Source organism: Rana temporaria, chromosome 7, assembly GCF_905171775.1.
Source record: "Rana temporaria chromosome 7, aRanTem1.1, whole genome shotgun sequence".
NCBI lineage: Eukaryota > Metazoa > Chordata > Amphibia > Anura > Ranidae > Rana > Rana temporaria.
Window position 1 is genome coordinate 181,213,403 of NC_053495.1, and position 23,380 is coordinate 181,236,782.

The 23,380-nt window shown below is 43.1% G+C and overlaps 1 protein-coding gene across 3 annotated transcripts in view; it reads left to right on the forward strand.

The window, feature by feature from the left end:
* The window catches only part of MCOLN2 (mucolipin TRP cation channel 2), a 64,381-nt gene extending 41,223 nt beyond the window's left edge, over nt 1–23,158 (forward strand). For all 3 annotated transcript variants that reach the window (XM_040360570.1, XM_040360573.1, XM_040360572.1), the window contains exons 9-14: nt 2,006–2,155; nt 8,935–9,036; nt 9,143–9,265; nt 17,526–17,732; nt 20,096–20,229; nt 22,181–23,158. In XM_040360570.1, the coding sequence (XP_040216504.1) occupies nt 2,006–2,155; nt 8,935–9,036; nt 9,143–9,265; nt 17,526–17,732; nt 20,096–20,229; nt 22,181–22,217 (753 nt within the window). In that variant the 3' untranslated portion in view covers nt 22,218–23,158. The remainder of the gene's footprint in view (nt 1–2,005; nt 2,156–8,934; nt 9,037–9,142; nt 9,266–17,525; nt 17,733–20,095; nt 20,230–22,180) is intronic.
* Nucleotides 23,159–23,380: the final 222 nt, after the last annotated feature.

Genomic DNA, 23,380 nt, shown 5'->3' on the forward strand with positions numbered 1-23,380 from the left:
GGCTCTTCCCAAAAATCCTGACCGTCAGGCTGATGCGATGGTTTCAGGACCAAAGTTTTTGATCAATGAATGAGAATTATTTTGGCTGCACTTTTCAAATCTTCTGAATTGCTCCATAGTTTCAATTTTGTGGCATTAAAGATGCAGTATTCCCTTAACCACTTACCTCCCCCCAGGGCCGCCTTTGGGGGGGGGGGGGGTACAGGCAGTACACCTGTAAGGGGCCCGGATGCCAACCCCCTTTTGTTTTTTAGGGCTCCGGAGGTCCCCAGGGGCCAGGAGGCCACCCAGATGGCAACCCCCCTTTTTTTTTTTTTTTTTAATTAAAGAAAACATTTTTTTTTATATATTTTTATTTTATTTTTTATTAAGGGGCCATTTTTTTTTTTGTTGGAGGTCCCCAGGGGCCAGAGGCCCCCAGGACCCCGGATGGCAACCCCCCCTTTTTTTATTTATTTTTTATAAAAAATATATATATATTTTAATATATATTTTTATTTTATTTTCTATTAAAGGGACAATTTTTATTTATTTTTTTTTTTATTTTTTTTAGGGGTCCGGAGATCCCCAGGGCCCCGGATGACAACCCCCCTTGTTTTTATTAAAAAAAAAAAAAAAAGGGGGGGGGTTGTCATCTGGGGCCATGGGGGTCTCCGGACCCCTATATTTTATTTTATTCATTCCCAGATGGCAAATTGCCCCGGATGGCAACCCCCTCTATTTTTTATAATTATTATTTTTTTTTTTTTTTATAATAATTTATTTCTTTTTATAGACCAGGTAATTTTTTGCAAAACGGAACTGCGTCACTTTAACTGGCAATTGCACGGTTGTCCGATGTACCCAAATAAAATTGATGTCCTCCCCCCACACACACACAAATAGAGCTTTCTTTTGTTTATATTTGATAACCTCTGCGGTTTTTATTTTTAAACAAAAAAAGTCCGGCAATTTTGGGGAAAAAAAAGTAACTTTATCTTCTGCTATAAAACGCATCCAATAAAAAAATTACATAAAATCGAATTTCTTCATAAATTTAGGACAATATGTATCCTGCTACATATTTTTGATAAAAACAAATTCAAAAAAGCGTATGTTTGGTTTGTGCAAAAGTTGTTGCGTCTAAAACTATGGCATATTTTTGGGGATTTTTTTTTATTTACTTTTTTTATAGTAATATTAGCGACTTATAGCAGGACTGTGGCTGACACATCAAACACGAAGTGACACTTTTTTTGGGAACCAGTGACACCAATACAGTGATCAGTGCTAAAAAAATATACACTGTTGCTGTACTAATGACACTGGCAGGGGAGGGGTTAACATCGGGGGTGATCGAAGGGTTGTATGTGTTCTCTGGGAGTGCTTACTAACTGTGTGTGTGTGTGTATGTGTGTGTGTGTGGGGGGGGGGTGCTTTAGCTGTGGGAAGACAAAGATCCGTGTTCCTGCTTGGCAGAAACGCAGGATCTCTGTCTTCCCTACTAACAGGATGACGATCTGCCTTGTCGGGAACGATCGGTGGGTCCCAGCGGACATCGGTTCCGCTGATTTGGCTCCCGCTGTGTCCAATCACAGCGGGAAAGGGCTGGTTCTTCCAGGACAAATGGAGAGGAAGAATCTAAGTAGGGCTGAAATCTGTACAGTCAAGCTGTAAAATACTCTTGATTGCAGTTTTAATTACATAAAATCCATGCTTCAAATCCTCAAATGGGGACACCAAGTTTAGTGACCGTTGTGACATGCTGAGACTTTCTTGCTTTAGCCAGATTTCCTCTCACTTTCTGTTTTGGCTATGGGGGGGGGGGGGGGGGGGATTTGCAGATTGTCGGCGCTATATAAATACTGTATTATTATTATTATTATTATTATGATGATGAAGATACATTTTTTTTAGTGATCCTTTTTGTACTTGCCGAATTGTCAGAATGGCAGATACAACTTTCTACACTAGAGGGCAGCAAGTCCTAATTTTTTTTCAACCTGTACTTTGCTTTTTGTTGCAGAGATTTGTGCGTTTTTTCCTGCATAAATATAACAGACGCGTATGTTCAGCTGACCGGCTGGAATTTATCAATGGCTGGTATGTCATGGTCATCATCAGCGATCTGATGACAATCATTGGATCAGTAATGAAGATGGAGATCAAAGCCAAGGTAGGTCTAGATTGGTCTCTGCATTGATATTTGTCTAAAATCAGGTGTAACTGTAAAATTGATTGGGCATATCTAGTACCCTCAGGGGCTCCACCTGCCCAACTCCAGCCAAAATGCTTTAGAACTTTTCTATAGACTGTGAAGGGGTTGGAAGTTTTTTGATGGTTTTTATTTCTGTTAGCATAGGCGTGCGCACAGGGTGTACCTGGGCACACCGTTATCACACTGTGTTGCACAGATTCCCCCTGTTTAGACCCCTAAATTTTTAATAAAGCCCCCTAAAAATGTGTAAAAGACTAAATAAGAAAATAAATGTAATTGTAAAAAATTATTTTTGCCCTACTGACGCCGTCCGCTGCCCTACTGACGCCGTCCGCTGCCCTACTGACGCCGTCCACATATTTTTTTTTTTTGAGGTGCACACCCTAATGCCATATGCTGAACACGCCTATGGCTGTTGGTGACCTCATTGGATATATATTCTTCTCTCACTTCCTCCATCTGTATAACACTAGTAAAAGATATTACAGAAAGAGGATATTGGAGAGAAAGAGGGGGTCATTGGGATATGAAGACAGGGCACAATCAGCTGATCAAAAATGCTTTTTGGTTCTGTTGTTGAGAAAATTGGAGAGAGCAGCGATCACTTCCTGTTCCCTGTCATTCTTTTTCATTTAGAGAGGAAGTCAGCCATTTCTCCAATGGAGAAGAGGAAAACACAATAGCGCCACTCTAAGTGTAATAAGTAGCATTTATTGGATAAAAACAGCAGCAAACTTACTCACAAGCGTTGGTGAGATTAGGCATGTATCACCAAAGAAACGTCCCCGGTTGTCACTGTATGCGGCTGTGTTGTGAAGCGGTTGGCGGCGGTGGATGCTGTCGCTTCCTCTGTCTCTGACACACTGGGAGCCGAGCTGTGACGTCAATTCTGGGTGGACGCTGGGTCAGATTGATGGCAATACTTCCGGGTGATGTGGGGGAGCCAGTAGGCTACGCGTTTGCAGAGCATGCGCTCCTTTCTCAAGCCTGACGGGGGGGCCATGTTTGCTCTGGGCTTTTGTAGTATAAGCACCAGTGCTCCTGGGTCCTAAAGTCCTCACTGTTAGCGTGAGGGGGGTCGCACAAATTACAAATACAGCAATATGGCAAATTACAAAGCAAACAAATATACAATTGTATAAAAACTAACAATGAACAAATGCATGTAAGGGCAAAACAATATGTAAAACTTATGTGCAGAACGTGTGGGGGAAGGGGCAATAAGGAGATAAAAATATATACACGTTACTTTAGATGTGTTTGTACATCTGACCCAGCGTCCACCCGGAATGGAAGTCACAGCTCGGCTCCCAGTGTGTCAGAGACATAGGAAGCGACGGTATCCACCGCCGCCAACCGCTTCACAACACAGCCGCATACAGCGACAGCCGGGGACGTTTCTTTGGTGATACATGCCTAATCTCACCAACGCTTGTGAGTAAGCTTGCTGCTGTTTTTATCCAATAAATGCTACACTACTTATTACACTTAGAGTGGCGCCATTGTGTTTTCCTCTTCTGCCTTCAGATTCGCTTCCAATCTTCACTAGGCTGCCTGCAAGTGTTTTATTACGAGCTCCAAAGGACTATATCAAAAGTCTAAAGTTTTAATTGGCTCCCATGAGCTCACCTGTTTTTATTTGTTTTAGCTGCATTTCCACTGCTGCTGGTGCTAGCGCTTACTCTCTCATGTGTATTTCTCCAATGGAGACACACTAATGTATACGTGTAGAAGCTTCTAAGAACTCCCCCAATCTATTTTAATTGTTATTAATTATATATTGCAGCTTAACAGTTCTTGGGTATGGTAGCTGCATTTGTTTTAACTTGTCTCCATTTTCATCTTGTGATCCTGCCAGTAACACTTCCGGTCCATCCTGTCAGAAAAGCATGACTCGCTCACTATAGTATCTACAGTAAACATGTTGCTGTAGGACAGAACTAAAAACACCTCTTTCCTATCCTCAATATCTTGTAGCACTACCCCCGTAGGAGCTGCTGGTTTTAGATTTTGGGTCTATGCTCTGCCTCTCAACGCCAGAAGTTTGGCTCGAACTCTCACTTGGCACAACTGGACTACACAATAATTGTGGAACCCACTGGCAGTTGGGAACCACAATGATATCAAACGGTGATAAAAATGCAATTGAATGTTATTACCTTGTGCTGACCACCTGTTCAAACGGTAATAGATCAGGTTCCACACAAAATGCAGATTAAGTTGACTCCTTACAGGGCCCTGCAAGTGCCAATAATAAAGGTTAAGCGGTTTAAATAACACAGACCAACAATACAGACCTGTGAAACAACGCAGTGGTGGGGCCTCCCCAATACAATACTACCAGCACTGGAGAGCCTCTCCATACCTCCCAACCCGCCCGGATTCTGCAGGAACTTCACGCACAGACTGCATCCTCCCGCAGTCCCGCGAAGGGGTTAACTTTTCCGCACATGAAGGAGAAGAAAAAGTTCTGACGGGAGACATGCGAGGAGAACTGACAGGCTGTGCAGTGGTGAGTGGCAAGAACATCACATCCATCCACGGCAACCCCCCCCCCCCCCGCTCACCCGCGATCATCGTCCCCCCCACCGTGATCGTCCGCCCCCCCCCCGCTCAACAATTCGGAACGTTCCCCCCCCCCCCCCCGCTCAACAGCTTGGATCACCCCCCCGGTCCACAACTTCGATTGTCCGCCCCCCCCCCCCCCCCTGCTCAACAACTTCGATTGGCCGCCCCTCCGCCCAACAACTTCGATCGGCCTCACCCAACAATACTGTACAAATGAGTATAAAATAATCTTGGACACGTGTCCAACTTCGATAGCTCAGTTAGTCAGACTGAATCCTGTAATCATTCCTTGTGGTTAACTGAAGTCTTCGCTAGCATTAGTTTGTGTACGTTAACAATTTTGTAATCCAATAGGTGTAAAGAAAATGGAAACAAACACTCAAAAGTAAATATGGTGTGTTGGCGACACAATTCCTTTAATGCACAGTCACTGCCGGGTGCAATGTATCCCTGCACGTGGCGTGTTAACCTCCAAACAACCATGGTGAGTCTATACGATCTACCTTCCTGCGAAACAGTTGTTGTTGTTATATTGTTGGGCAGGTGCCCTTCTCACCCAACGAGGCTTCGCCTCTCCGCTATGCTCCGTCTGCAGTGTCCCGGTTCTTGGCCCCCCCGCAACTGGTAGTCTCTGGTCCTCCGCGCAGCTGTCACAAAGTGCTGGTGGACAGGCGACCCTGGTTGCCGTGGAACGTAGGCCAAACGCTGTGTCAAGGATCCCCCTTCAGGATAGGCGACCCGCGCTGACGACTGTAGGCCCAGGCATCTGAGGCCTAGGCTTCTTGAAACAGGCCTCAGCACAGGCTTCCTGATTGCTAGAAGTCGCCATCCCAAGAGGCCGATGCAGGCCTCCCCTTCCTTTTTAAGTAGTTTCTCCCAGAAGGCCGTGCATGAAGCAATGCACCTTGGGTATCGTAGTCTGTCCAACACCCAAGGCAATAGAGTCTCTATCTCCCTGTACTCCAAGTTCCATAATCCATTGTTGTGATGAAATAAAACAGAACAAGTGGTGGCAGTATAACAATTGACCACCGGAGGGAGCGGAGTTCCTTTTTATTACAAACTGTAGTCTATCGGCCACATTGCAAAGTGACACCTTGCTACAATCGAATAAAGGGGGAAGTTCTGTAGTCCTCAGAGATAGCTGGGAAGGATGTAACAGCGAACACAGGAGGTTCAGCTGACCATAATTCTAGCGGGATCAGTATTTTTTTGTTTTGTTTTTTGCGCTTGATCAAACAGATACAACACATTCAACTTTATATTAACAGACCAAAAGAAACCAAATTGGAGAAGTTCATTGTTGGGATTTACATACACTTTAACTGGTTGACATCACTTTTGGGATTGTCTGTAACTCAGAATAAGATGGTTTTCCCATCACTGATGTATATTGCAAATGGGGAATTCAAGCAGGCATTAGCAGAAGTTGAAGATAAATTCCGGAATGAAAATCAGAGCATTTTAGCCAGAAGCCCAGTCCCTTGAGCTAATTTTTTATTATAACTGGAGTACTTCTTCTAGCACTTAGTGCCCCCTCCCCTACCCCCGTCGGCTTCATATGAAATTTAAGTTGGGAGGCAGCAGGTGATAGGAATTTAAAGGACTCCATCAAAGACTAGTATATATCTTCTGAGAAGGCAACGATAAAGATTTTTATATAGCACCAATATTGCAGATAAGGAACACATACAGGTCCTGTGCATTCTCTTGACCAGGGGTCCCCAACCCCTGGGCCATGGACCGGTGACGGAACGTGTCCTCTATGCAGCCGGGCCGCACAGGCTGCACTGAAGGAGCCGAGCACAGAAATTACATCATCGCCTCCCACTGACTGCCTTGCATCACTGCTGCTGGGTCCGCCTTCTCGCATCTCATTGGTTGGAATCCTGGTAATATTCAATGCACATGTGCCAGTAAGTTCTTTCACTGCTGTCAGAAAACGGATTTGAAACGGCCTTAGATTCCTAAAAAGTGGCACGCTGCATCTGCTGGTGGCTGTGGTGGCAGGCTACAGTGGGAAGCTGCATCTGGTGGCAAACAATGGTGGCAAGTGTTACGCTGCATCTAATGGCAGGTAATGGTGGCAAGTGGTGTACTAATATCTAGAGGCAGGTAATGGTGGCAAGCAGGGCCGCTGATAGGGGGGGACCACCAGCCCTCCTGTAGGGGGCCCAGGCAAACAGAGGGGCCCGGACAGCAGAGGGAATCATTGTGGTCGGATGGAGGGGCAATTACATAATTGCTTCCCCTGCACCGATCCCCCTCCCTGTTGTGCCTGCTTCTGATCCCCCTCTGTGCCCCCTGTCACTGTGCTGCCCCCCACGGCACTGCTGGCTTACCTGTCTCGTAAAAAAATTAACAAATTGTAAAATAAAATACATTTTAATACGTTTTAACATTCTTTAAAAAATTATATAAAAAAAAAAAGTTTAAAGATTTTTAAAAATGGCTAATTCACACAGGTTCTCTGTTATGTTTGTGTCTGCTAATAAGGATTTCAGTGTATTTGTTTGTGAAAATATTGTTTTGATATATTTTGTTGGGGCCCTGTCAGGTAGGCTGTACGGGGCCCCGTGATTTCTAACAGCAGCCCTGGTGGCAAGTGGCATGCTGCATCTAGTGGCAGGTAATAGTGGGCAAGTGACAAGCTTAGGGCTCCCCTGATTCTGCACTATGGTGAGTTGAACTATTGCAATGCAACAGAAATATGCGCTTCAATCATTCTGACACCTTATCAATTAATGGTGCCGCAACCTGCCCGTCAAAGAACTCTCAACCTCTCAACAGTGAAAAAAGGGCTCATCTGTAACTTTGCTCTCTCCTTGTCGGCATGTCCCTTATAAGCACTGCAGCAGAACTTTGTGCTGATTCTCGCTGTCCCATTCTGAGCTCTGAAATACAAGGGCTGCAAGAGACTGCTGTTTCTGGGTCAATTCAGGTAGGTATACAGCTTACATTTACTAAATACATATCCTGATGTATTGAAGATTACAGAGCTGCATTAAATGTGACAGCATGAATACTATCTTGGCCACCCTGCCCACTATACTTTTATATCTGTCAAAGATCTCTGTGGGGAAAGTTTTTTTTTTTCTTCTGCATTATTGGGTTTCCATCTCCAGCGCCATGGCAGCTGGATTTTTTTTTTTTTAATGCAATAAAGAATGTTTCAGTGAGGGTATGATGCTATTGGTTAACTTTCTAATGACCAGTAGAGCAGCTAATTAGAGTTTTGGTGACAAGACCTCAACACATGAATATATAAATGTATAAAGAGCTAGAAGAGATATGGATGTCAGTTTTGGGGTGAGGTTGTCCTGCAATGCTGGGGGTTGACTCGGGGTCGATCCTAGGGTCACAGGTGCAAAAATATTTCTGGCGCCCCCACATGGGCGTGGTCATTTTACTAACTCTTCCCCTTTACAGATGTTTCTATGGCAATGACTTAACCACAGAGATGCTCCCCCACAAAGTCTTTGTTACCCTGGGATCCTTACATGATCTGTTAACAATAAACAAAATACAGGAAGAGAAGTGGAGTACGTTATTGGGACCTGGAGGGGGGGCCCTCTCTGATGGACACAGAGAGGGCTTCTGTTAGAGAGTCTGTTAGAAAGAGCCCCCAGTCATACTACAGACATGATACAGGAGACGGTCAGAGACTGCAGACCTGGTACAGGAGAGACGGTCAGAGACTGCAGACCCGGTACAGGAGAGACGGTCAGAGACTGCAGACCCGGTACAGGAGAGACGGTCAGAGACTGCAGACCCGGTACAGGAGAGACGGTCAGAGACTGCAGACCCGGTACAGGAGAGACGGTCAGAGACTGCAGACCCGGTACAGGAGAGACGGTCAGAGACTGCAGACCTGGTACAAGAGAGACGGTCAGAGACTGCAGACCTGGTACAGGAGACGTTCAGACACGCATCGGTTCTGGATGGACACACACCTATGCTCAGAACACTAGTTTGGATGGACACAAACAAGAAGAGAAGGAGGGAGGGGAGAACTCTGCCACTTCGGGGCCCCCACCTCTGCAGGTGCCTGGGTGCAAAGCACCCTGCCTAGGATCGGCCCTGACTAATACAAATGTTTTGGCATTTTGGGCTACATGGGTATTTACTTTTTTCCCTGGTGTCTCTCACAAGCTCTTGTTCCTTCCTAGAACTTGACCTCCTATGATGTGTGCAGCCTGCTCCTCGGATCGTCCACCTTGTTGGTTTGGGTTGGCGTTATTCGGTATCTGGGCTACTTCCAAAAATATAACGTGAGTGTGTCTTGTCTAGATACTGATAGACTTTGGTGACAAATTATTAGGTCATCACATGTTACTGCAGTGCATGCTTAATTTCTTCAATATGTCTTCTCTTCAGGTTCTCATATTGACCATGCAGGCGTCCTTACCCAAAGTCTTAAGATTTTGCTGCTGTGCAGGAATGATCTACCTCGGGTACACCTTCTGTGGCTGGATTGTGCTAGGACCATACCATGAGAAGGTATAGGAGTTTTCTTTTTTTTACTCTACAATTGAATGTGATATTGTAGCATGGAAATCTTGTATGGCATTCAAAATGATTTGTTAAGTTTTTAATGTTAATTGCATTGGAGCTGCACGATTAATCGTCAAGAATCGTTATCGCGATCTTTTTCCCGTTGCGATTCTTGACACAGGGTTTCACGATCTTTGACATGAAAATAATTTTCTCTCTGCACTTTGGTATGCAAAGAATTTCCTCTTTGCTCTCAGCCAAAAGTCAAAGTCTGGGCAATATGCCAAGTTTTGAAAACATTCTTTATCAGTGAAAAGTTAAGTCTAAACATTGTATCACATTGACTTGTACATCAAAGGAACTTCTGTATGTAAATTAGGAACGTTTAACCACTTAAACATCAAACCTTTTTCTGACAGCTCTTTTCAAGTTAAAATCATTATTTTTTTTGCTAGAAAATTACTTAGAACCCCCAAACATTATATCATTTTTTTAGTAGAGACCCTAGCGGTTGTTGCAATATTTTATGTTGCACTGTATTTGTGCAGCAGTCTTTTTAAATGCAATTTTTTGGGAAAAAATTACTTTAATGAATTTAAAAAAAAACTAGCCAGTAAAGTTGGCCCATTTTTTTTTTTTTGTATAAATGTAAAAGATTTTACGCCGTGAGAATCGCGATCTTCATTCTAAGCAAAAAAAATCGTGATTCTCATTTTGGCCAGAATCGTGCAGCTCTAAATTGCATTATTGTGAAATCAGCAGTCAACCAGCAGTACAATTATTTGGGGAGATCCAATGAAAGGTTAGTTTTAATTTCCCCAAGGTTCTACTTTAAAGTGATTTTGTAAAAAAAACACTATGTAAGGCAAGATATTCAGTTTTAAAATGGAAATTAAAGGTAAACCTTTTTTTTTAGTGATCATGATACATTGTTCTCAGCTGTAGAAGAGCTGGGGGGAGGAGAAAAGGCAGTACACTGAGCTTTCCAGTGAAAGGCTGTGCAGGGGGGGCGGGGGTTAGGACAAATCCCATCATTGGAGGACAGCAGGCTGGGTTCCCAGCATAGCTAGAATCCTGACCACGTTGTGTTCTCCTGCTTAACGTGGTCAATTTTTTAAAAGGAAAGCAGAGGAACTGGCAGGAAGACCAGGGATTTTACACAAAGGAAGTGATACAAAGAGAAAAGATACTTTCTTATACAAGTACATGGTACAGCAGGAATATGAAATGTTGGGGTAAAGAACGCTTTAAGACCCCTTTCTCCTGGGATGAAGATTTGCAATTGTTGCCATAATATAAAGTACCAATGTGCCAAAATTCTCCCCCCCCCCCCCACACACACACACACACACACACACACACACTTTTTTTGTCCTTTGGTAGCTTGGCAAAGCCCTCAGACATTATGTGGCCCACTATAAGATTATTACCCCCACCCACCCACATTGTGGCCCACTGTTTTAGTTTGATATGCCCGATTCAAAGAAACATGTATTTCAAGAAATAAAATGTCGCCTTCTCAAAATTCTGTAATCTCTTTAGACTTCAGGACTTTTGCTCATGGACAGCTCTTAAAGAGGCACTGTACTAACATCTGCTGATGGAGGTTTTGACAGATGTAGCTCAGTGTTTGTCCTCCAGTGTTGACCCTTCAATTAATTTCAGTGCTGTCCCATAGACGAGGTTCTCCTTTAGGGCTGGAGGAGGTCCATGACCTCCTTGGCTAACCCTGCTTTTTCATCTTCCTGGTCATATTCTTATATTGGTCTTAAAGGGGTTGTAAAGGTACACTTTTTTTTTCCCCCTAAATAGCTTCCTTTACCTTAGTGCAATCCTCCTTCACTTACCTCATCCTTCCATTTTGCTTTTAACTAGTTACCGACCGCCCACCGTCATTATACGTTATCACTTTAAAGATGAATATCTCGGTAACGGCAGCAGCTGCTGCCACAATCGAGATATTCATCTCTTCAGTGGGCGGTCCGGTACACGATAACGGCGGTCTCCGCCGCGAGATCGCCGTTATCGGTGGCGGAAGAGGGGGCCCCCCCCTCCCGCCGCTCTCCCGCGCCCTCCGCCGCTTACCGTAGCGGCGGAGGTCGATCGGGACCGTTCGGCTGGTGACTGGGGACGAGGCTGAAGGAAAAATCTCCTTCACCCGTCCCCATAGCTTTGCTGGGCGGAAGTGACGTCAAAACGTCAGTCCCGCCCAGCGTCTTAAAGCAACATTTTTTTTTTTTTTTTTTGCATTTAAGCCTAAATATGAGATCTGAGGTCTTTTTGACCCCAGATCTCATATTTAAGAGGACCTGTCATGCTTTTTTCTATTACAAGGGATGTTTACATTCCTTGTAATAGGAATAAAAGTGATCATTTTTTTTTTTATTTCAGTGTTAAAAATTGTAAAATAAATAAAAATAAATGCGAAAACACAAAACCAATTTTTTTTAAAGCGCCCCGTCGAGCTCGCGCGTAGAAGCGAACGTATACGCGAGTAGCGCCCGCATATGAAAACGGTGTTCAAACCACACAAGTGAGGTATCGCCGCGATCGTTAGAGCGAGAGCAATAATTTTAGCCTTAGGCCTACTCTGTAACTCAAAAAATGCAACCTGTAGAATTTTTTAAACGTCGCCTATCGAGATTTTTATGGGTAAAAGTTTGACGCCATGCCACGAGCGGGCGCAATTTTTAAGCGTGACATGTTGGGTATCATTTTACTCGGCGTAACATTATCTTTCACAATATATAAAAAAATTGGGCCACATTTATTGTTGTCTTATTTTTTATTTAAAAAAGTGATTTTTTTCCAAAAAAAGTGCGCTTGTAAGACCGCTGCGCAAATACGGTGTGACAAAAAGTATTGCAATGACTGCCATTTTATTCTCTAGGGTGTTAGAAAACAAAATATATAATGTTTGGGGGTTTTAAGTAATTTTCTAGCAAAAAAAAATGTTTTAGTCTCGTAAACACCGAATCTGAAAAACAGGCCCGGGGCTAAAGTGGTTAAATGTCCTTATTTCTTCTGAGAAATCCTCACTTCCTGTTCTTCTGTCTGTAACTCCATACAGTAACTCCATACAGTAAGGCAAGGCTTTCTCCCTGGTGTGGAGTGTCGTGCTCGCCTTCTCCCTTGGACTACAGGAGAGTCAGGATGCCCACTAACACACAGCTCCTTTCTCTATCTGCAACATAGAGGGCGTCCTGACTCTGCGTCTCCCTGCAGGGATGTGGTCCCAAGGGAGGGGGCAATACGCTGATTAACCCCCAGACAGAATGGCTTGGATGATGCGGGCAAGCTCTTGAGGAGGAACAGGAAGTGAGAAATTCAGACAAAGGAAAAAAAACATTTAGAAGGGAAATTGAAGGAAAGGGTAAGTGAACCAACAATGCACTAGCTTAAAGGAACCAATTTAGAAAATAAAAAACAAACCTTTACAACCCATCTAATGTTTTACATATGCATTTGATCTGCAGTTGACTTCAGACCAACTTTTGACCTCCATCCTAAGCGAATCACGCCATTTTTAAATTTTAATTGAATTATATGAGTAGAGAAGGTTATGCTGCATCTGCGCAGCGTATCTAAGATACACTACGCCGCCGTAACTTACTTGGCTTTATTTTAAATCCACAACGAATTCACGCCGTAAGCGTGTATCTCTTGCGGCGTAAGGGCGCGGAATTCAAATGCGCCGGGTAGGGGGCGTGTTTCATTTAAATGAAGCGCGTCCCCGCGCCGAATGAACTGCGCATGCGCCGTCCCTAAAATTTCCCGACGTGCATTGCGCTAAATGACGTCGCAAGGACGTCATTGGTTTTGACGTGAATGTAAATGGCGTCCATTCACGGTCGACTTGCGCAAACGACGTAAAATTTTCAAAATTGGACGCGGGAACGACGGCCATACTTAACATTGAGTACGCCACCAGATGGCAGCTTTAACTATACGCCGGAAAAAGCCGAACGCAAACGGCGTAAAAGAATGCGACGGCCGCTCGTACGTTCGTGGATCGTCGGAAATAGCTAATTTGCATACTCGACGCGGATTACGACGTGAACGCCACCCAGCGGCCGCCGAAAAATTGCATCTTAGATCCGACGGCGTACTAAGGCGTACGCCTGTCGGATCTAAGCCCCCATTCACATCTAGGCGTTTTAACGCCTGTAGTGCTACGCCGCTGCCGCCAGAGGGATGAAAACGCATGTCCCTCTATGGAGATGGTTCACATCTCCACGCTGAACGCCGGACGCCTGCCGCCTGAAAAAAGGTCCCGGACCTTTTTTTCAGGCGGCTTTCGGCGTTCGGCTAGGAGATGGGAACCATCTCCATAGAGGGGGTCAATCTGGGGCACATCTAGGCGGACAATACCAGCGTTTTGTCGCCGCAAATCGTGGTACAAAACGCCGCTATTTGTACCGCGAATTTGTCTGCCTAGGTGTGAATGGAGCCTAACACAGATGCAGTCGTATCTTGTTTGGTGGATACCAAAACAAAGATACGACGCGCAAAATTTGAAATTACGCGGCGTATCAACAGATACGCCGGCGTAATTTCTTTGAGGATCTGCCCCACTGAGTCTAGATCCCACAGGAATCTTTGTTATAGACCATACTATACCCAGGGGCGGACTGACCATTGAGTCACTCGGGCACTGCCCCATGCCATTATGGGGCCCCATCAGGGATGTCAGGCTCTATAAAACCAGGGACAGTATGTAAAAATCTATGTTTTGTTTTTGTTTTTTTTACATCTGTCCCTGATATGTCCGAAACCGACATGCTTTTGATGTGAAAATCCCAAGATTTTTAGCTGCCCCGCCTCTGCACTGCCTCCTGGCATGGTGGCCATCTGTAAGCCCAGGAGCCCCATAATCTCCTATTGCCCGGGGGCCCCATGAGTTGTCATTCCGCCCCTGACTATACCTCATTGTGCCCACTATGTCAGATGGCAAGTGAATATTTCTTTGTGAATTGCCCCCTGTGCTTCTCACAGAAGATAATAGTATCCAAGTATCAAATGGTCTGTAATTAAAGGAAGGAAGATGTGTGATGCACCCAAATCCTCATTCCCTGTATTCCCTGTACACCAGTAAATGGTGCAATACATTAGATCTCCTGGCCATTAGTTCTTAATTGGAGGATTCTGCACTTTGAGTGTCTAACTCTTCTTCTAATCCAATCTCTTGACATCTAATTATCTATACATTTCCTCAGCCCACCCAGTATATAGATTTGTGCTAAGAGCCATCTCACATGGATGATTTGGGGATGGAGAATGATCATTAATTCAGCATTGGAGCCACAGTGCAATATTAAAGAAAGTCATTCTATGGTTTGTCGGGTTGAGGGAAGAGCTCCCCTTTGGGGGTTTTCTGACCACATGTAATGGTTAAAGATACAACCATGTTTGTACTTGTAGGTTTTAGCAACAAAATAAATCCATACAACAGTTCAACATGTATGACACCAGTTTTATTTCCAGTGCCATGTAGAGCTGCACGATTAATCGCGATCTCGATTCTCCCTGCCTGCGATCTCCCCGTGGGATGACCGCGATTCTTCTGTGTTCACCGCTGGTTCCACGTAACCAGCGTGGAACGCAAATGCCGCCGATATCGAAACCGACGTCAGCAGCCTGCACCGCTGGATAGATGCCTGAGCTTCTCTCACAACAGTAGTTTGTATCCATGCGTCACCCAGTGGTTGCCGGCGGTACTGCTTCTGATGTATTAAACCTTCTCACAGTTCTGTACAACTGTGTGTATCCATGCGCCACCCAATGGTTGATGGCAGTACTGCTTCTGATGTATAAAAAAAGAGACCAGTGATATGTCTATAATGTTAAAGATCAAAAAACTCCTATGAAAAAATCTGAATCAAAGTTTGATTCTGCTTTTTTCATAGGAGTTATATGATCTTTAACATTATAGACATATCACTGGTCTCTTTTTTTATATATTCATATTTTCAGATAAATCACAGGTTTATTTATAAAAAATAATTTTGGGGGGGTTCTGGCATAACATTTTTGAGAATAGTGATCTTTTGTCTAAGCAAAAGAATCATGATTCTCATTTTGACCAGAATCGTGCAGCCCTAGTGCCATGTCTTTTAGCAGAAGTCATGGAGGTGCTTTTTGTTTGTTTTTTTTCTGTATTATTGTACTCATTCAGTTCAGTAATATGCAAAAAAAAAAAAATCTTTATTGCTGACATATTTTAAGCAAAAGAAATGGCAAAACTGCTTTTTGGGGAAATAAAATGCAGACAGATCAAGGAAATCCCATAATGCAATACAAGACACAAGTTATCACATTATCATACACAATAATAAAGTTCAACTGAAAATTGGCACAGAAACCTAATAAAGTTGTGCAAATGTGTCTGTAGGTCCTAAGTAAATGTAATCAAAGTCTAGGTTCCCTATTCCACCACCCTTGCATTTCTGACTAAAACTGTATTCTACATTACACAGACCTGTTCAGGGATGTGCAGTCAGGGGAGGCAAATGAGGCAGATACCCCCCCCCCTGCCATGAGCATAAAGGGGGGGGGGGGGGGAAATAAATGGCTAAAAAAACTAATTTTTTTTTATTTTTTTTAATTTTAATTTTAGAAATTCTGAATTTTTGAAATTTCGAATTTTTTATTTTTCAAATTTTCGAATTTAAAATTTCCGATTTTTTTTTTTTTTTTTTTTTATTAATTTCATTTATGGAAATTCGGAATTTTCGAATAGAAAATTTGAAAATGACGACAAATTCGAAAAACAAAAAATTTGAATATTCGAAAATTATAAAAACCTGAATTTTTGAAATTCGGAATTTAAGAAATTCGAAAAAATTCGAAATTTCAAAATTGTAACATTCAAAAATCTAAAGTTCGAAAATCTAAATTTTTATTTTTCAATTTCGAATTTTTCGAAAATCAAATTTGAAAAACAAAAATCTAAGTTTTTTTGAAATTGCGGAATTTTTTAATTTTTTTTTTTTATTTATTTTTTAATTTTCGAAAATTCGAATTTTTCATTTTCGAAAATGAAAAATTAGAAAATGGGGAAATTTCCGAATTTTTTGAATTTAAAAAAAAAAACATTTTTCATTTTTTGCTTTTTCGGAAATTCGAAAATTCCGAATTTCAGAATTCCGAATTTACGAATTTCCTAAAAAAACAATAAGACAGATTTTTTTTCAATTTTTCCCGAATTTCCGAAAAAAAACCCACGAAGATAACAAACGAAAAAAACTAATTTTTTGGCAGTGCACATGTCTAATCACAACAATGAAGTGGCGAGCTGCTTGCATGCCTGGACTGGCACCTGACTTGGCCTCTCAGCAAGCTGATGAGAACCTGAGCAGCCCAGCGCTCCAGTGAGTGTAGTGGGGGGGGGGGAGGCAGGCAGAGCAGAGAGCCAGAGACTGGCAGCGACCACCTCTCTGTTCAGGGACCTCTGAGAACCGAGTTTGATTGGGTTGGACATTGGATCGCTCGGTTCTCAATGTTGGAGACAGATGCAGCACCAGACTGCTAGGTAAGTATGATTGGGGGAAAAAGATGGATTCCCATAGTTCTCTCAATGCATTAGGGCAGGGATATGCAATTAGCGGACCTCCAGCTGTTGCAAAACTACAAGTCCCATCATGCCTCTGGGTGTCATGCTTGTGGCTGTCAGAGTCTTGGTATGCTTAATGGGAATTGTAGTTCTGCAACAGCTGGAGGTCCGCTAATTGCATATCCCTGCATTAGGGTAAAAAAACTTCTATTATCAGCTCCCTCCAAATAATTACATGAGCCCGATCATGATCCAGCTCTGTGCCCGAGGGCTGCGGTGCTGCTCTCTCCCTCCTCATTGGGCACAGTGAGGGCAGCGGGAGCCATTGGCTTCTGCTGCTGTCAATCAAATCAAGTGACAAGTGTGTGGATAAGGGGATCGAGCCCGTACGTGTGCCATCATAGAAGGTAGCTTCCTATGGGGGCACATGCAGAAGAGGAGGTGCCCAGAGCAATGGCAAGGGACCCAAGAAGAGGAGGATGGGGGGGGGGGGTTGCTCTGTGCAAAATCATTGAACATAGCTGGAATGTATGACTTGTTTTTTTTCTTTGTTTTTTTATTAAATTTACAATCGCTTTTTAACGCTGCACTGACACTTACTATAAATGTATTGTACTTTCCCTGTAGTGCTCTGTGGTCTTGTGTTTGCAGAGAACTAGGGACCCAATCCACGTGGCATTCCTTCACTTATCACAAATGCACTTTTTTCCACAGTTTGAAGATCTGAACACCGTAGCCGAGTGCCTCTTCTCGTTGCTCAATGGTGATGACATGTTCGCCACGTTTGCACAGATCCAGCAGAAGAGTACCTTTGTGTGGCTGTTTAGTAGACTGTACCTCTACTCCTTCATCAGCCTGTTCATCTACATGATTCTAAGCCTGTTCATTGCACTCATCACCGACTCCTATGAAACCATTAAGGTGAGATTGGGGAAGCGGTACATTTATTTTTATGTCAAACGTTCAAACCAAGCAGAGAAATAGGCAGAAGTGAAGATTTTTTATTCTTTTTTTTCTAAGGCCCCATGCACACGAGAAGCAAACACATGTAAATTCAAGTTTTCAAAGGCGTTTAAAACGCCCGTTTTTGCAGCGAATTTCGCTGCGTTTTGCCGCGTTTTGCGGCTATCAGCGTTCATAACAAAGACATTGTGGACCCTCCCAAAGCTTTGAAACGCAAAAACGTTTGCGTCTGAACCCAAAATTTTGCGTCTGAAAAAACGAGCCTAAACCCAACTGCTTTAAAACGCAAAATGTGTGCATGGACACATAGGATAACATTAAATGTGTTCAGGGGCAGTTGAAAAAAATGCCCAAATGCCTCTGAACTCGAGTTTACCAGTGTCTCGTGTGCATGGGGCCTAAGTCGCCTCTGAAACCGGCTGTATTCTCGATTTGTGAATTGCTTTGGAATGGATATTCTATTTTCAAAAAAATTGCCTTGTATCTCTGGCAAACAACAAAGCCGTGTACAATACTGCACCTTAGCAAACAGATCTACAGTAACGTTTGTGGACATGCTTGTCAATGGATAACTTGCAACTGTTTAACCACTTGACCTCAGAAAGATTTTACCCCCTTCATGACCAGGGCATTTCTTTGCTACTCAGCACTGCGCTACTTTAAATGGCAATTACCCTGCCATGCTACACTGTACACAAATTATATTAATTTTCTTGTTTTCACACAAATGGAGCTTTCTTTTGGTGGTATCAATTCACCACTAGGGTTTTTTTTATTTTTTTATTGTATAAGCGAAAACAACAAACATTTTGAAAACAAAAAATATAGGGCCAGATTCACAGAAAAAGTACGCCGGAGTATCTACTGATACTCCGGCGTACTTTCAAATTTGCCGCGTTGTATCTTTATTTGTAATTCACAAACAAAGATACGACGGCTTTTGGCTAAGATCCTACAGCCGTACAGCTTCGTACGCCTTCGGATCGTAGGTGTAATTCTCCGGCGGCCGCTGGGTGGAGTTCGCGTCGATTTCCAGCGTCGGGTATGCAAATTAGCTGATTACGGCGATCCACGAAGATACGCGCGTTCGTCGCAATCTCTTACGTCGTCGCTAGTCGGTTTTTCCCGTCGCAAAACTAAGGCTGCTTTTTCATGGCTTACATTTAGAACAGCCATGTTAAAGTATGGCCGTCATTCCTGCATCGAATTAAATTTTTTTATTTTTTTTGCGTAAGACGTCCGGGAATACGAAATTACGTTACACACGTCGCCGTTCAAAAAACACGTCGGGGCGCCGTAATTTCGTGCAAAGCACAGCGGGAAATTTCCTAATGGAGCATGCGCAGAACGTTCGGCACGGGAACGCACCTAATTTAAATGGTACACGCCCCATTTGAATTAGGCGGGCTTGCGCCGGACGGCTTTACGCTACACCGCAAGTTTACACGTAAGTGCTTTGTGAATGAAGCACTTACGAGGAAAACTTGCGGCGGCCTAACGTAAAGGGGATACGTTGCGCCGCCGTAATTATTTGTGAATCTGGCCCATATTTTCTACTTTCTGAGAGATAGATAGATTATATATATATATCTATCTCGGATATATTAAAGTCTTCATAAATGTAGGCCAAAATGTATATTGCTACATTTATTCATTCTTGTTCAATGGGGGATTAAGTTCTGTCACAACAAAGAAAAGTTCCCAGCTCGACTTACCAGCCAGCCTACAACAAACAGAGTTGTCCTTTTTTTTTTTTTTTAAAAGGGGTTTAATTTGCACACATTTGCAAATGCATGCATAACCTGCAGAGGCCGCAACCAGGCACCCCAGTATTATCTGCAGTCCTGACTCTATTATATATGGAGGCTCTAAACATTTATAAACAATGGATAGATTGAGGACAAGTATATCTGGCGGGAGCCCACACCTCAATGGCACGGGTGCACTGGACACCAAGAAAAATGGTGCAATGCCTGCAAAGGTGTCCAGTGCACCTCCCCTTGCCAACAAATAACCAACAGTACAAACGGCAACTTCCCCGGCAACCTATAACTGGCCTTACCAGCTAGAAGCACATGGGAGGGCGATGCATGAAAGAATGGAGATGGCTTCTGTAGACCACCTGGGATTTTTTTTGCTATTGGGGACAGCAGAACCAGCTGTGTACATCTTCATTCGTTTTTTAGACTCTGGATCTCAGATTCCATTGCCATTACTGTGCTAATCGCTTTGTTTTCCTAAAAAAAAACGTACGCACTTCTAGGTTAAACTGAATAGTCACGAAAATGATAATGTTTTGTCTGATCTTGCATTCTTCTTAGAAATATCAGCAGACTGGTTTCCCGTCAACAGACCTGCATGAATTTCTGCACAGTGGGGATGGCATATTGGAATATGGGAAGGAGCCAGAGAAGAGACGAGCGCACACCTTTCCCTTTAATTGCTGCTTTCCAAGGTCAGTCCTCGGGGTGTATTTGCAAAAAAAAAGAAAAATACGCAGCTCTGATTGTATTATGTTCCCTGGTGTTTGGTTTGGTAAAGCAGGAGTCTAAAAAGCATTGACAGGCCAGAAGAGTGTGTATTGGCAAATATGAGATTTTCTAGAGCCCTCAGCTACCCTTTTAATAAAATGTTTCCATTGATGGGGGGGCATGCAGGGACATGGTGGTTGTTGTTGTAGGCCTCTAAAAGGAGTGCCTCCATAGGTGTGCGCACGGGGTGTGTCTGGGCACACTGTAATCACCCCGTGTGCTTTTAGCAAGCCATAGTTGATGCAATTTCGCTCAGTCGATGATAAAAATCGCTTACTGTGACAATGGCAGAATCACTCTCGCAGTGCTATTGTGTTCTGCCAGTGGATTGCCAATGATTACTGCCAGGACCACTGATAAGGCAGTGCAACCGGCTGTACTGCCCTATTGCCGACTATTGTGGTTCCCCCTGCAGAGCTGCTGGTTTCTCCTTTTTCTCCATCTTACTGTGCTGCAGGGGGAATGGTATCTGCGCCCCACCCCCCCCTGCAGTCTGGGCCTCCACTGTGTGCCCACTTTAACCTACAGTGCCGACTGCTTCCATCCTCTTCTCTCCTGTGGGAACACAGGGATTGTTTCAGGATGGAGAGCGGGGGAGGCTGGTAAATATGTCCTTTTTACCAGCTCCTTCCTTTCCTTGATGAACACAGTGAGTGATCGATACTGGTCGCTCCTGTGTCTATTTTATCACTGAAGCAGTGTAAACTGCTTTAGTTTGTGAATGAACAGGAAGCCTCAGAGCACTTCCTATTCATCCACCGTCCAGTGCAGACGAGGCTGCAGAGAAAAGGACTGGTGAACTTACATCCTCATTCTTTCCCTGTCTCAGATGTGAGACCTGTTTTGGACCCCTGATGATTCAAAAAAGGCCCCCAACAGAGCAGTTAAAAAAAATAAAAAATGTAAAAAAATTATAATCAAAAAATACAATTTGAAAAAAGTTAAATAAAATTAAAATTCTAAAAAATTATTTGAATAAAATGAAGGACTCATTTAAGTATGCTTTGCTCTCTGAAGAGCAGTCAAGCATTTGGATCTCTCTGAAGAGTAGGGATGAGCCGAACACCCCCCCGTTCGGTTCGCACCAGAACCTTTGAACGGACCGACTGTTCGCGCGAACATTTAGAACCCCATTGACGTCTATGGGACTCGAACGTTCGAATTCAAAAGTGCTCATTTTAAAGCCTATTATGAAAGTTATTGTCATAAAATGTATTTGAGAACCCGGGTCTTGCCCCAGGGAACATGTATCAATGGAAAAAAGGTTTAAAAATTGTCTTTTTTTTCTGGAGCAGTGATTTTAATGATGCTTAAATAAAAAATAAATGAAAAATTCCTTTAAATATTGTACCTGCTGTGTGTCTATAGTATGCCTGTGAAGTGGCACATGTTTAGAACTGTCCCTTCACAAAATGAGATTTCTATAAGAAAAATAATGTAAAACTGCTTGCGGCTTTAATGTAATGCCTGGTCCCTGCAATATGGATGAAAATCATTGAGAAAAATAGCACAGACACAGACGGTACACACACCACGTAGATTTAGGTGCAAACTGCAGAGGACATGGGCAGTACACACACCACTTAGCTTTATGGTGTACACTGCAGAGGACAAAGGCAATACACCACATGGAGAATACTGCAGCTAGCAAAATCGCCTGCCAGTATATATATATATATATGATCTCTGTATCACACACACGTGTTTGAGCTTAGGGGCGCACATTCTGGTGGAATAGGCTGTGCCCACCTATAGGTGTCTTCCATACTGCATGTGCATCTGCCACCAGCTCCATTGTAGCTCAACGATGAAAAGAAATGTATGCAATTGATTAAAAAAAACTTTCTTTTTTTTCTTTTTCTTTTTTTTTTTCAGACAACATGATGAAAACGACTTTATGCTTATAAACTGATGAAGGATCCAGTATTGACAATTAACTTATTTTCACAAAGGACATTACTGGGCTCTCTTATATTGCACCGGGTGGAACACTACAATTGAATGGATTGGCATGGTCTGTTGTGTTCTCAATTGCCTTCTTAAGAAAGAATGAAATTTGTAATTTAATTTATTTTCACAATACGGTTGTGGTAGGTGGACTTGTCACTGAGTACTGCCGGGGACATCTTCAGACAATCGGTGCATGATGATGAGTCTATGTCCCCTCCATTATCTTCTGCAGTGGAGAGTAAAGATTGGTGCCTGGGTACAGGAGTCCTCCCTGGCCAAGCTCTGATGTCGGAGCTTACCCAGGTGGATGATGTCACTTCCTACTCGCATGACCATGTTGGAGCCTGACGATGGGCTGCTCCAGCCCGAGCGCAGTCACATTTCTCCATGAAAGCCTGCTATAAAAAACACTGAAAAACGTACTATGTTGGCGCAATGAAGTATGGGCTGCAATGGAGTGAGGAGAAGATGAAGAAGCACTGTCAGGCTGGTATACCTTTCTAGGGAGTTGGGCTGTCAATAAACAGTGTCACTTTCCCTAATTGTACAAAGTGACAGTGTCCCTTTACTAATACAGAGTTTTAAATGGTTGCTCTTGTTTTATAATCAATGGGGTCCTTGGAAAGTGGAGCAAAAAAAAAAAAAAATAGGTCTGCCTAAGCTACTGTTGGCTTTTGTTTTCCGATCTGCACTGGAGAATTAAATCCTGGATATGTATGCGACGCTCAACATTGCCATATTGTCCTTTTTTGTATTTTTTTCCTCTAACTTTTGTTAGTTAGTTGACCCCAGTGCCCTGTATTCTTTTTCGTGTTTTCTGCACTGTTGTTTTTCTGCTGTTTACAGAGAAATCTTTATTTTTATGACACTGAATAATTTATAAATGTGGTTTATTTTCCTGAATTGAAAAATGATTATTAGAGGATGGTTATAAATGAAAATGAAAGTTCTTTGTTATTAATCTGGTCAATGTTTAAAGCCGAAAACCTAACCAAAACTTTTTTTTTGGCTAGAATTGGGAAGACTTCGAACATCTATCTTCTTTTCTCTTTTTTTTTTTTTTTTTTTTTTTTTAATAGTTGTCTGTATGGGACCAATGGGATGGCGGTTACATGAGAAAAGCTT